The 14661-nt window shown below is 41.8% G+C and overlaps 1 protein-coding gene across 3 annotated transcripts in view; it reads left to right on the top strand.

Annotated features, from left to right (window-relative positions):
- BTNL9 (butyrophilin like 9) overlaps positions 1-10820 on the top strand; it is a 32769-nt gene extending 21949 nt beyond the window's left edge. For all 3 annotated transcript variants that reach the window (XM_078067669.1, XM_078067671.1, XM_078067672.1), the window contains 4 exons: positions 3100-3120; positions 3329-3355; positions 5905-5931; positions 6771-10820. In XM_078067669.1, the coding sequence (XP_077923795.1) occupies positions 3100-3120; positions 3329-3355; positions 5905-5931; positions 6771-7396 (701 nt within the window). In that variant the 3' untranslated portion in view covers positions 7397-10820. The remainder of the gene's footprint in view (positions 1-3099; positions 3121-3328; positions 3356-5904; positions 5932-6770) is intronic.
- Positions 10821-14661: the final 3841 nt, after the last annotated feature.

The following is a 14661-nucleotide window of genomic DNA, read 5'->3' as shown; positions in this document are numbered from 1 at the left end:
ACTTCCATACACCTCCCAGTGCTCATCACAAATGCACTCCTTAATCCCAATCATCTATTTAACCCATCTCCAACCCACCTCCCCTCTGGTAGCCATAGTTTTTTCTCTGTAGTTATGACCTGTTTCTTGGTTTGCCTCTCCCTCTCTTTTTTTGGTCCTTTGCTTTCTTTCTTAAATTCCACAAATGAGTGAAATCATATGGTATTCATCTTTCTCTGGCTGACTTACTTTGCTTCGCATAATACTTTCTAGCTCCATCTATGTCCATCTATATCTTGTAAATGGCAAGATTTCATTTTTTTATGCCTGAGTAATATTCCATTATATATATATATATATATATATATATATATATATATATATATATACTACATCTTCAAGAGTCTATTTTAATAATTCTTGCAGAGCTTGTTTAGTGGTTATGAAGTCCTTTAATTTTTGTTTGTCTGGGTAGGTCTTTATCTCTCCTTCTATTCTGAATGATAGTCTTGTTGGATAGGGTATTCTTGGCTGCAGATCTTTTCCACTCAGCATTTTGAATATATCATGCTGCTCTCTTCTGGCTTGCAAAGTTTCTGTTGAAATATGTCTTGATAGTCTTACTGATTTTCCCTTCTAAGTTACTGACTTCTTTTGTCTTGCTGCTTTGAACATTTTTTCTTTATAATTATATTTTGTGAATTTAATTACTGTATGTCTTGGTTGGGTCTGCTCTTACTGATTTTGATGGGAGTTCTCTGTTCCTCCTGGACTGGATATCTATTCCCTTCCCCAGATTAGGGAAGTTTTCAGCTATAATTTCTTTAAATAAATTTTCTGCCCCCCTTTTCTCTCTCTTCTTATTCTGGGACTCCTGTAATACGAATGTTACTACGTTTGATGCAGTCCCTGAGTTCCCTAAGTCTGTTCTCATTTTGCAAAATACTTTTTTCTCTCTTTTGTTCAGCTTGTTGGCTTTCTGTTATTCTTTCTTCTAGGTCACTAATTCATTCTTCTGCTTCTTCCAGCCTGCTGTTCTTTCCATGAAATGTGTTTTCATTTCGTTTATTGTGCCCTTTATTTCTGCTATGTTTTTCCTTATCTCTCTGTTAAGGGTCTCAGTCACGTCTTCCAGTCTTTTCCCAAGTCCAGTGAGTTCCTTAGAATCATTGCTTTAAATTTTCTGTCAGGCATGTTACTTATATCTGTTTTACTTAGATCTCTGCCTTGGCCTTGTCCTGTTCTTTCATTTGTGATAAATTTCTCTGTCTCCTCATTTTGTCTGCCTCTCTGTGTGTGTTTCTGCATGTTATGAATGTCAAGAGGGTATCTTATGTGTGTTGCTTACACTCTGCTGTTGTGTCTGAGTCACTTTTCCTTTTAGTGTAGTCATTTGCAGTGACCCTCTGCCTGTTGTGGGCTGTTGTGGGCTGTGCTTGCTCTCTGTGATGTTAGTAGAACCCAGGCAGTCCAGCTCTGATGGGGTGTGCCTGCTGGGGAACTTAGGAGTGGGGCCGCTGTGCTAGGAAAATTTGCACTGGGCCACTGGTCCTATGTTGGACCCCCTAAAGTGCTGCAGTGGCTGGTGGTTGTTTGCTGGAGCTCCTGGGGCCATGAGGCTGGGTGCGGAGCGTGAGGATGGCTGGGCACAGCTGGGGCCAGTGCACGATGGTGGTTGGGGGTGCACAGCTGGGAGTGGTGTGGCTTTAACAATATTTCCCCTGAGCCTGTGGTCAAAGCTAGCAGACTTAGTGTGGGCTAGTCCTCAGGAGAACTTGTGGGAAGGGCACACTGCTAATGGGTTAGGTAGCAAGTGTCTGTGCAGCCCCACCTCCCACAGGTAGCTAGGGGTTCAGGAGAGGAAAACAATGCCTACCAGCTCCCTCATTTTTGAAGTCCCCTAACAAGCTGCAAAATCATTATGAACAGATCTGTCTCCCATTTGCCCCCAGTGTTGTGTAGACTGCCATTTTTATGTTACCTCTCTGTGCGGGCTGCTGTCTCCTTAAAGGCAGTGACTCAGTTATCACTTGCCCTCTGGGCTCATCCAGTGCTAAGTCAGCTGACCTTTAAAGCACAAGGCTTCAAGTCCCACTGGTTTTATAAACTCACAGAATTCAGCCCCTCTGGTTTTTAAAGCCAAGTGTTACGGGAATCAGCCTTCCCTGTGTGAGCTCCCTGGTGTGGGGGCCCATTTCTCTGCTCTCTCCACCTATCTGACCATCCTAACCTTTCAAATGCAGTTTTGTCTCTATATTTAGTTGTGGAATTTTTTCTGCCAGTCTTCAGATCTCTCTGCGAGTCTTGGATGTGGATGATATCTAGTTGAAAACATGGGAAGGGGTGAGCTCAGGGTCCTCCTACTCCACTATCTTCCCGAGCCTCTAGCCAGAATGATTTACTTTTAAAACAAGACATAAGAGGGGCGCCTGGGTGGCTTGGTTGGTTAAGCATCTGCCTTGGGCTCAGGTCATGATCCCAGGGTCCTGGGATTGAGTCCTGCATTGGGCTCCTTGCTCAGCGGGGAGCCTGCTTCTCCCTCTCTCCCCTGCTCGTGCTCTATCTCTCGCTATCTCTCTCTCTCTCAAAAAATAAATAAAATATTTTTAAAAATAAAAAAAAGTTTAAAAAAAGACAAAGTGGAGAAGTCAAAGGAATGCATTCCTGGTGGCAAAATATCAAAGTCTTAATATCTGGCCAGGGGAAATAATTGAGTGTGATGTCCTCCCAGTCCTTAAAATAATGTACACAGCAAGTGACCCCGAGGTTTACACCAGCTGTGCTCAGTGCCTGGATTTATGAAGGACCTCCTCCCCAGGAAAAGTTTCTGATTTTGGGGCAAATGAAAAGTAGCCTTTCAAACTAGACATGAGCCCTGGGAAGAGGCCCCTCAGTACCGGGACCTGTTTTCCTTTTCTAGCCCTGTGCAGATTTCTGCCTTAGAGCAAAGAATAGGATGAGGCATAAGAATCATGCAGATGGGTGGTACAGAGACTAAGATGGGATTGGGGTGAGCAGTGGTTTAAGACTAAGGAACCTCCTCCCAGTGACCCAACTGCCTTGGGAAGGTGGTTCCCCTCACCCAGAGACTGATGTTTTCTCTGTGTGTTTTGCTTACAGAGAAGCTTCAGACAGAGCTCGGTAAGTGACCCTTCTTCAGATTATTTCTTCTTGTGCACGTTTTAGCATCTGATTTTCCATGTATGTTCTTCTCGTTTCCCAACCCTTCTAGCCATATGGGTGGCAGGAAAAAGGGGAGAAAGGCAGGGGTGGGTACAAAATGCAATGTGGGAGCAGGGAAGCAGCACTGACGTGGTGTTCTAATTCTGTTTTTCCATGGCTGCTTCAGACTGGAGAAGGGCTGAAGGCCAGGCTGGTGAGTGAAGCTCGTCTCCCTCCCACTGTCCACTTTCATCTCAACATCCCAGTCACTCACTCTGACTCAGCAACCATACTTCATTCTGGTTTCTTTCATAGGCATATGGCATGTATTAATGTATGTCACTTAGTAGAGGTTATATTCAAGTTTTACTTTTCTGTTTACTTTTCTATTGTTCTGAGGTGTAAACATATTATAAACCATTGATGCCAATTCTGGTTGCACATCAGAATCACCTAGATCCTGGCACCCACCCTCAAAGACTGACTTGTGGGTCTAGAGTGGGCATGTTACTCTATGTGTAAATATTTTTCCCTGTCCCTTCCTCCATTCCCCACATAAAGCAAACAGTCTGATGTGTAGCTTTATTTTGTATGTATTTTTGCAAAAGGTGAATTTTCGGCTTTGTGCACAAGCATTTTCGTTTCTGTAAATGATGTTTACATTCTTGTGCTGTTCCTTGCTTTTCTCACTCATCACTGTTTTAGTGTCCATCCCTGCCACCCTATCTGGTCCGTCTCTCCTTGCCGCAGGGTACTCCATTTTAGCCAGCCACATTCTTCAAATAGACGTCCAGCCCACCTCTGACCCCACACCACCACACACAACACTGAATGAATAGCTTCAAATATGTCACCTTCTGGCTTTATGTGGAGATTTCTCTGGGATGTATACCCACAAAGGGAATTGCTGGCCCGTGGGGGATATGTCACTAAGTGGGATAGAGGGATCCCCCGAAGGCAGTGTCATCATCCTGCCATTGGCAGTGCGTGGAGACTCCCAGGAGCCCACATCCCACATAAGGCACTTTCTGAGTCAGCCAGTCGATGGGGATGAGTGATCGCTCCTTGTTCTTTCAGTCTGTTCTCCCTGAATACTAAGTTTGGGCATCTCTTCATATGCTAGTTGACTTTTGGGGCTTCCTGTTTTGAATATTGCCAGTTCATGTCCTTTAGCCGTTGTTTTAAGTAGAATCCATGCCAGGTGTGGAGCCCAATGTGGGGCTCAAACTCATGACCCTGAGATCAAGATCTGAGCTGAGATCAAAAGCAGAAGCTTAACCGACTGAGCTACTCAGGTGCCCCTTTTGGCTGTTTTTAGTATGAGGTTGCTATCTTTCTTTTATCGATTCAAGGGGACATGACACATATATGTACGTAATGACAATATATTGTTACATATAGACATATATGACATATATATACACATATATATACATCAACAAAGTTTTAAAAACACAAGTCATTAGGTAAAAATTTGATGAATTAGATTTTATCAAAATTAATGGTTTCTTTTCAGTGGGAAACCAAGGACATAGCTAATAGCAGGTGGCAGACTAGAAGAAGGAATTCACAGTGTTTAATACCAGTGAGGGATTAATATCCTTATGCAGATATATATTTATCAAATTTGTACCGTATGGCATGTGTTTTTGAAGTTTTGTTGAAGAAAACCTTCCTCACACTTAGGTCGTAAAGATACTCTCTTCCACTTTCTTCGATTCACTTCACATGTGTTCTATGTATATCTTTAATCCATCTGAAATTTGCCATTGTATTTGGTGCTAGGTGAGAATACAGCTATTTTTCTTCATATAGTGAGTCAGTTTTCCCAGTGCCATCTACTACACCGTGCATGATTTCCCCATTGATGTGGGTATTGCCTTTAGTTCATATCTGGTTCTCATGTGTAGATGGATCTATCTGTTGACCACCTATTACTTCATTGTTTTCACTGTTGTGGCTTTTATAGTACCCAAAAGTACAAGTTTTCCTCCATTTCTGCTTCCTTTTAGAAGTGAATGGACCTTTTTAGGCCCATTTTAAATTTTAGGATACATTTATAAAATTCCTTTAAAAAATCCAAAAGCAATTTTGCATGGATTGCTTTGAATTTATAGATACATTTAGAAAGAATCAACATCTTTATAGAATTGAGTTATTCTATGCAAGAATAACTACTAGTTATTCTGATGTAAACTCAGGACTTAAAGGCCCTGCTATAAATTTATGGAGCTCTGAAAATTTCTATTACTTTTGCTATTTTGTGACTTGTTGATCTCTCTGTTGTAAAGCAGATTAAGATAAAAGAGAAATCCACTCAGAACAGTTCATGTTAAGAAAGGAGGCAAAACAGGATATCTAAATGACATTTTAGGACAGGAGCCATGCTCAGCCAGGCTTCCTCAGACTGAGCCTGCTGGTCAGAGATTTAAAAACTTATTGTGCAGTCTTCAGGGCATCCCGGCCACCTGTATTGGTTCTCTTTGCCCACATGCTTTGTTCTCCTGCCTTTTTCAGTACAAGGTTAGATTGCATGCAGATTTGATAAAACCCAGCACTGACACCAGCCACTTAACCTAATCCTAAATTCCCAGAGAAATGCCATTGTGAACCCAGACCAGTCTGGACTCCCAACTCGCTGTCATGGTGGGAATGGGATCATTGGGTTTGTAGCATCCCTCATTGCATTTTGAGCCTCCCTCAAGGTTGCAGAGTTACTGACTCAGATCTTTGGGTCTCTTTTTCCTTTCTGTTTGGTTTCAGAGTGGAGAGCAGCCCAACAATATGCAGGTAACTGAAGTCAAGGGATTGTGACTTGTGACTGGGGTTGGTTGGATCTTAAACAGAAGGAATGTAGACAGATCTGAGATTGGAGGAAGGATCTGTCCAGGATCCAAGTATGGAGCCTACACACACAAGCACATAAGCCTAATTTTGCACATACACAACATGACACATACGCCTGCATGCACACATCTGATTACACTCACACATGCACTTTTTTGTGTGCACACACCTCCTCCTAAAAGCACATTACTTTCTGGGTTTTACTAGATTTGTTTCCATCTAGCAGGAAGACTGCTAGGGCCAGTTTGTAGGAACCTCTCATTTGACAGAAGAGATCCTTGGGGTTCCCATCTATCAAATGGGTGTGCTTTGAGGGGTGGGTGTTAGAGTGCAGGGCACGGGACTGGATCATCTCAGAGGTCCCTTTCAGTTTTAAAATGCTAGCATTGCTATAAAACTGAGGCTCAGAGCTCACATGATGGTCTCAAGGTCACACAGGGTGGTGGCATCAGTGAGGAATTGAACCAGCCTGGAGCCCCTTCCCCTTGACCGGGAATTGGGGGAAATGAGCCCCCCTCTATCCCCACAAATCTGCCTTGTTTTCTATCTCTGCTCTCCATAGCACCTAGAATGGCAGTTAGGAAACTTCCAGTTCAGGAAAGAAATGATTCTTCTAATGGCTTTCAAGTGCTCAGGAGTGCCTTGCAAGCTGCTTCAGTACACAGGGGTGGTGTCAGGGGTGGGAGTGACCGCCAGGAGCACTAGAAGTTTACCTGTTGGGGAAGGGGACAGGCAGGGCCCAGAACCGCCCTTCCAGGCACTAACCCTGTGCCTCCGCACAGTGGATGTAACCCTCGATCCGGCCTCGGCGCACCACAGCCTGGAAGTCTCTGAGGATGGCAAGAGCGTGTCCTCCTGCACAGCAGTGCCTGGCCCTGTGGTGCAGGACCCCCAGCGGTTCTCTGAGCAGACGTGTGTGCTGAGCTGTCAGCGCTTCTCTGCTGGCCGCCACTACTGGGAAGTGCACGTGGGCAGGCGCAGCCGCTGGTTCCTGGGTGTGTGTTTGGCCTCAGTGCCTCGCATGGGGCCGGGGCACCTAAGCCCAGCCAATGGCTACTGGGTGATGGGGCTGTGGAACCGCTGTGAGTACTTCATCCTGGACCCACACCGCGTTGCGCTCACCCTGCGTGTGCCGCCACGGCGTGTGGGCATCTTCCTGGATTGGGAGGCAGGAAAACTGTCCTTCTTCAATGCATCAGACGGCTCCCACATCTTCACCTTCACCCACACCTTCTCAGGGACGCTCTGTGCGTATTTCAGGCCCAGAGCTCACGACGGTGGTGAACACCCAGATCCCCTCACCATCTGCCCATTGCCTGTTAGAAGGACATGCCTCCTTGAAGAAGATGAGACTGATACCTGGTTACAGCCCTATGAGCCCTCGGATCCCACCCTGGGCCTGTGGTGAGGCATTCTCTTTCCTGCCTGGGTCCTTGGCAGCTTCCTGGACACCTGGCTGGGATTTGCTCTCACATTTCCTCTAGAGTGGAGGAAACATCACCAAAATGTCAGCAAAGGCTAAAGCCTCAGCACAGCAGAAGCAAACAAAAAGAGGAACCTTTACCTATAGATGTATGCATATATATGCATGAATATATATATACATATATGATTTTCTTTAATGAAAAGAGGGAATTCCAAAGCTTGTTTGTGTGTGTGATAGGACTAAGCAAAGGAGGAACAATAAATTCATGTTGTTGGGAGCCACAGTGTGTACTGTGGGAGACCAGAAAGAAACTGGAATGGGGGAACAATGGTGGGAAACCTTACTGGATTGGATAAGAAGTATCAGTTAACTTGTATTTTTAAAATACTTTCTATATATGTATTCTAGCTCTAAAATGTCTAGAAGCAATGATACCTCAAAGTAGTGAGTTCACTTAGGGCTTAGATCCCAGTTTTAAAATGTCATTTCCCACTGAAATGAACTTGGAGAAATGGCTGATTCCAGGGTTGGATCAGAGAAAGTACAGGTGAATCTGGAACATCTTGTGTTCAAATGTGCTCAGAAACTGATGGGGCCATAGGAACCAGGGTGAAGATGCTCCACTGACCAGTTATGGGACAGTTTGAACTTTAAAATGAACCATGACAAGGATGAATAATGACAAGAATTGATTAACAAGGGATTGGGCAAATAAGAAAATTCCCTCTGTGTGCTGAGAGGTTTTTCAGTCAGAGATGAAATACAGAACTACAGAAAGAGGAAAGAAGAAAATGAAAGAGTAGCTCTGTGAACTCACAGTTTTTACAATGTACAGATAGATGGAGCACATGCACACACATGATAAGTAGGGAGACAGATAGATTTGTGTGTGCACACGCATGGTTCCTGGCTCTGTCAGTTTTGACAGGAACAATAACACTCCAGTACCAATGAGCGCAGCTAGCATCCAGAACTTAGTTTTTAGTACTATTTTCTGCTAAAAGGAACCAAGGCTCCTTCGAGAAGTGATGGACTCCAAGGCTGAGTCAGGGAAAATACAAGATAGGTGTGATATTATGATTAATGAGAAGTATATGGTCTTCCACCTAGATTCTGGCACAGAACTAAAACCCTTAGAATTTCCTAAGTGGTAAGAGCTATCAGGGTGTCTTTTGATATTCATAACAAGCCCCTTTCAACCACACCTCATTTATGTTAGTGAAATGACTTCTAGAAAGCCCCCTAAGGGTGGAGCTGGTTTTCAGGGGAACCAAGTATGTGATTAAAAGGTTGAAATTTAGCCCCCCGCCCCACCCCCACCATCCACCCCTAAACTCAGAGAGTGAAGAGAGGCTGGAGATTAAGTTCAGTCACCAGCTGTGGACCCACACCTATGTGGTCAATTAATCTTCCACAAAGCAGGAAAGAATATCCGATAGAAAAAAGACAGTCTATTCAAAACATTGTATTGGGAAACCTGGACAACAACATGAAAAGAATGAAACTGGACCATTTTCTTAAACCACACACAGAAATAAACTCAAAATGGATGAAAGACCTAAATTTGAGACAGGAGTCCATCAAAATCCTACAGGAGAACACAGGCAGTAACTTCTTTGACATTGGCCACAGCAACTTCTTACTGGACATGTCTCTGGAGGCAAGGGAAACAAAAGCAAAAATAAACTATTGGGACTTCATCCTGATAAGAAGCTTCTGCACAGTGAAGGAAATAATCAACAAAACTAAAAAGGCAATCTACTGAATGGGAGAAGATATTTGCAAATGACATATCTGATAAAGGGTTAGTATCCAAAATCTAGAAAGAACTTATAAAACTCAACACCCCAAAAAACAAATAATCCAGTTAAAAAATGGGCAGAAGACATGAAGAGACATTTTTCTGAAGGAGACATACAGATGGCCAACAGACACATGAAAAAATGCTCAACATCGCTCGGCATCAGGGAAATGCAAATCAAAACTACAGGGAGCTATCACCTCACACCTGTCAGAATGGCTAAAATGAACAACAGGAAACAACAGGTGTTGGTGAAGATGTGGAGAAAGGGGAACCCTCTTACACTGTTGGGGGAAATGCAAACAGGTGCAGCCACTCTGGAGAACAGTATGGAGGTTCCTCAAAAACTTAAAAATAGAACTACCTTATGATCCAGCGATGGCACTACTGGGTATTTACCCAAAGATACAAGAACACTAATTCAAAGGGACACATGCACCCCCATGTTTACTGCAACGTTATTTACAACAGCCAAGATATGGAAGCAATCCAAATGTCCATCAGTTGATGAATGGATAAAGAAGAGGTGGTATATATGTGCAATGGAATATTACTCGGCCATAAAAAATGAAATCTTGCCATTTGCAATGACATGGATGGAGCTGGAGAGTATAAAGCAAAGGGAAGTAAGTCAGTCAGAGAAAGACAGATAACATACGATTTCATTCATATGAGTAATTTAAGAAACAAAACAAATGAGCAAAGGGAAAAAAGACAAACCAAGAAACACTCTTAATTATAGAGAACAAACTGGTGGTTACCAGAGTGGGAGAGGGGGAATGGGTTAAACATGTGATGGGGATTAAGGAGGGCACTTGCAGTGATGGGCACCGCTGTCGTATGGAAGTACTGAATCACTTATTGTACACCTGAAACTAATATTACCCTGTATGTTAACTAACTGGACTTTAAATAAAAACTTTGAAAAAATAAAAAAAAACAGGGGTGTCTAGGTGGCTCAGTCGTTAAGCATCTGCCTTTGGCTCAGGTCATGATCCCAGGGTCCTGGGATCGAACCCCGCATCGGGCTCCCTGCTCAGTGGGAAGCCTGCTTCTCCTTCTCCCACTCCCCCTGCTTGTGTTCCCTCTCTCACTGTGTCTCTCTCTGTCAAATAAAATCTTTTAAAAAATAGTAAAATAAAAATTTTTTAAAATGCTAAGTGAAATAAGTCAGAGAAGACAAATACCATATGATTTCACTCATATATGGAATTTAAGAAACAAATGAACAAAGGGGGAATAAAGAGAGACAAACCAAGAGAGAGACCTTAATTACAGAGAACAAATTGATGGTTACCAGAGGGGAGAGGGTTGATGGGATGGGTGAAATAGATTATGGGGATTAAGGAGGGCACTTGTGATGAGTACCTGGTGATGTATGAATTGTTGAATCACTATATTGTACACCTGAAACTAATATAACACTATATTAACAACTGGAATTAAAATAAAAACTTTTAAAAAAATAATAGCCTTGTTAACATACCATGTATGATATTCAGAATGGGTTGGTTTTCTATAATCATTTGCATTAGTGTGCAAATATTTTGGGGTCCTACTCACAAATGTTATATGATAGCATTAAAAATATGTTCCTTGACTGTATACAGTGATTATCTATTCTTTTGATTGTTTTTATACATTAAATAAGAAAAACAAACATATAGCTGATGCAAAATGCAAGTTAAATTATTTTTAAATAACTGATAGCTCTACTGGTGCATTTTAAATAATGGGGAAGCCCAGGGATCTTAGACAGTCAGCTACATGTTTTGTGAACCATAAAGGCTAAGCTGGAGGCCACCCAAGAGGCCAGAATATTCAGAGTAGAAACCCAAGCCTCCTTCTGGTCAAACCCCATTACTCTCTTGAAAATTTCTAAAAAAATAAGACATGGTATGTTCAATTCTCCCCACTGTTTACATTTTCCATGGAGCTATTCCTCAACCTGGGAAATGGTGAACACAGCACTTGTGTGTGGATCCCAATCCAGTGTACAAAATACAACTGTGAACTGAGGCTGCCCTTGCTTGAAGCAGCCCAGGTCTGGCTAATTCACAGGGGCAGGAAGAGCTGAGAGAGGACCTTAACTTCAACAGTGGGTAGGAGTCAAGTTATCATTGGCCCCATGGGAATCTTACAGGGGGAGACAAATATTCCCATAGACTGAGCATTTCCACACATCTTTGGTGGGATTATAAATTGGCACATTTTGAGGTCAATTTTGCTAATTTCTACCAATTTCTAAATGTGAGCATCCTCTGACCCAACAGTTCCAAATACAGGAATCTGATCTACAGAAATATTCACACCAGCACCTGAAAATATGAGGATATTCATTGCAAACATTGAAAGCAGGGATGGAATACCACCTACTTGCTATTAGGAGAACAGATAACATATAGTCTATTTATACTATGGGTACTGTGGCATGATAAATTTTTCCAGGGAGTGTGTGTTATTGCTTTTGTAATTAAAAAAGTAAGCCACTGTTTTTTCCTTCTGCCTCATGCCAGTGGGAAACAATCACAAGAAAATATTTTAAAAATATATAATTGAAGATCAAAACCATCTGATTGAATAATCTTAACACTACAAGGTAGTGACATGACATGTTTTCATGTCTTTCATAGTTTTTAAATCCCTGCCTTTGATTGCCTCCATAGAGCCCTTCTTTCTTGTTCTTCAATAATACAGTCCAAAGTGTTTGTATAACTTTAATTATTAAATGATCTGTCCAGTTCGCAAACTCTGGTCTCATACCCAATTCTGGCATCTGGCAGGCTGTGTGCCTGCTCTAGGGAGGGGGCTGTTCTGCCCCTAGAGACCTCCACTTCCTGTCTCTGACAGACTTTTGCTGTTCTCTCAATGCTGAGGCAAGGAGAGATGAAGGAAACAGTGCAGCCACAACCTCCCCTGGGTCCTCCGCATTCCTCAGTTCCCCCAGCTTTAGCTGAACCCGTAACCTCTGCTTTATTTGTTCATGCAAGAACACTCCAATGCTCCTGTGATGTTGGGTCCCCTCACTTGTCAGACTACATGCTTGGGAAGGATGGTGCAGCAAAATAGTTCAATTTAGATAGCTTTCCAGATACTCTTTTGACAGAGGAAACTCAAACCTTGTGTGTGTGTGCTGTGTTAAATGGGAGTTAGGCAGGCTATCTCCAAGGACCACACCCTTTAGTTTCTCTTTCTCTGGGCAGATCAACAATCATATCAAACAAGATGCCAACAATCATATCAAATAAGATTTTGGGTGGCATCCCCCCAAATTATATATAATTCTTTTAGGGTTGGCTTAGGGGAGTGGCAAATACCCCCACCCTCCTGTCAATGGAGGACAGGGAATTGCCTCTCACCATTCCACTCCCAAGGCCTTGGTGACCCCCTCACCTCACCCAGTGTCTTTCCCATCCTCTGCCCCCCAAAACAAATGAGCTCCTCTTTTAGCCACATACTTATTTCACACTTTTATTTTTTAAATTTATTTTATTATGTTATGTTAGTCACCATACAGTACATCTTTAGTTTTTGATGTAGTGATCCATGATTCATTGTTTGTGTATAACACCCAGTGCTCCATGCAATACATGCCCTCCTTAATACCCATCTCTGGGCTAACCCATCCCCCCACCCCTCTCCCCTCTAAAACCCTCTGTTTCTCAGAGTCCATAGTCTCTCATGGTTTGTCTCCCCCTCTGATTCCCCCCCCCCGCTTCATTTTTCCCTTCTTTCTCCTAATGTCCTCCATGCTATTCCTTATGTTCCACAAATTAGTGAAACGATATGATAATTGACTTTCTCTGCTTGACTTACACCCTTCAGCAGATGAATGGATAAAGATGTGGTTCATATATACAATGGAATATTACTCAGCCGTCAGAAAGGATGAATAACCAACTTTCACATCAACATGGATGGGACTGGAGGAGATTATACTAAGTGAAATATTTCACACTTTTTAGTTTACGGTTTATGCTCAATGCAAATCAATTCTATACAATAAGAAATTATGAGGAATCAAAGCATAATTATGCAAATTCAAAATAGATATTCAACACAAAAGAATACAAGCATAAAAGCAGACTCGGGCGCCTGGGTGGCTCAGTCGTTAAGCGTCTGCCTTCGGCTCAGGTCATGATCCCAGGGTCCTGGGATCGAGTCCCATATCGGGCTCCCTGCTCGGCAGGAAGCCTGCTTCTCCCTCTCCCACTCCCCCTGCTTGTGTTCCTGCTCTCGCTATTCTGTCTGTCAAATAAATAAATAAAATCTTTAAAAAAAAAAAAAAAAAATTAAAAAAAAAAAATAAAAGCAGACTCATTCATGCACACACAGCAACATGAGATCCAGGAGATGTTGTTTCAAAGGACAACAATGCTTGCCTTTCCTCTTAAAGACTGCAGCCACATCAGAAGTAGAAAACCTCAGCTTATCAGTATGTGTTCACACATGAGCCAAAATTTGTTTTTAAAAATGCTTTTTACATCAAAACTATTGTAAAAGATACATTTTCCAGAATTAAGCCTCCTCTCAGGCTAGTTTCTAACATCTAAAAACTGACTGATACGAAAAGTATTCCAAATATAATCATCTGACTCTTAGAGGTTAAAAAAAGTTTTTTCAAAAATAGTTTAACTGCAAATTGAAACAGTGCAATATCACTACACACCTATTAGAATGGCTAAAATCTCTCTCTGTCAAATAAATAAAATCTTTAAAAATAAAAAAATAAAATTAAAAAAAAGAAAATATGAAAATGTAAATCTCATCGGTAGAGGTAAATATATAGTAAAGGTAGTGGATTAATCACAAAGTTAGTGTAGAGGTTAAAAAACAAAAGTAGTAAAAATAGCTACAACTACATTAATCATCAGTTAAATGATACAAAAAAAGATGTACAAGTGATATCAAAAACATAAAAATGGGGAGTAAAAATATAGTTTTAGAATGCATTCAAATTTAGTTGCTAGCAACTTAAAAGAGACTGTGTACCTACACACACACTCTAGTATATGTTAGCCTCATGGTATCCATAAAGCAAAAACCTATAATAGTACACAAAAGATAATAAAGGAATTTAAGCATGACACTAAAGAAAATCACCAAACCACAAAGGAAGAGAGTAAGAAGAAAGGAACAGAAAAGAATCACAAAACAACCAGAAAACAATTAACAAAATGGCAATAAGTACATATGTATAAATTATTACTTTGAATGAAAATGAACTAAATTCTCCAATCAAAACACATAGGATCAATGAAGGGATTAAAAAAAATTCCATACACACATGCACCCCAATGTTTATAGCAGCAATGTCCACAATTGCTAAACTATGGAAAGAGCCCAGATGTCCATCAATAGATGAATGGATAAAGAAGATGTGGTATGGAATATTACTCAGATGTACAATGGAATATTACTCAGCCATCAAAAAGAATGAAGTCTT

This window comes from Halichoerus grypus, chromosome 2 (assembly GCF_964656455.1).
Source record: "Halichoerus grypus chromosome 2, mHalGry1.hap1.1, whole genome shotgun sequence".
NCBI lineage: Eukaryota > Metazoa > Chordata > Mammalia > Carnivora > Phocidae > Halichoerus > Halichoerus grypus.
The sequence above is the reverse complement of the archived record's forward strand: the minus strand, read 5'-3'. Positions and strand labels throughout refer to the sequence as shown.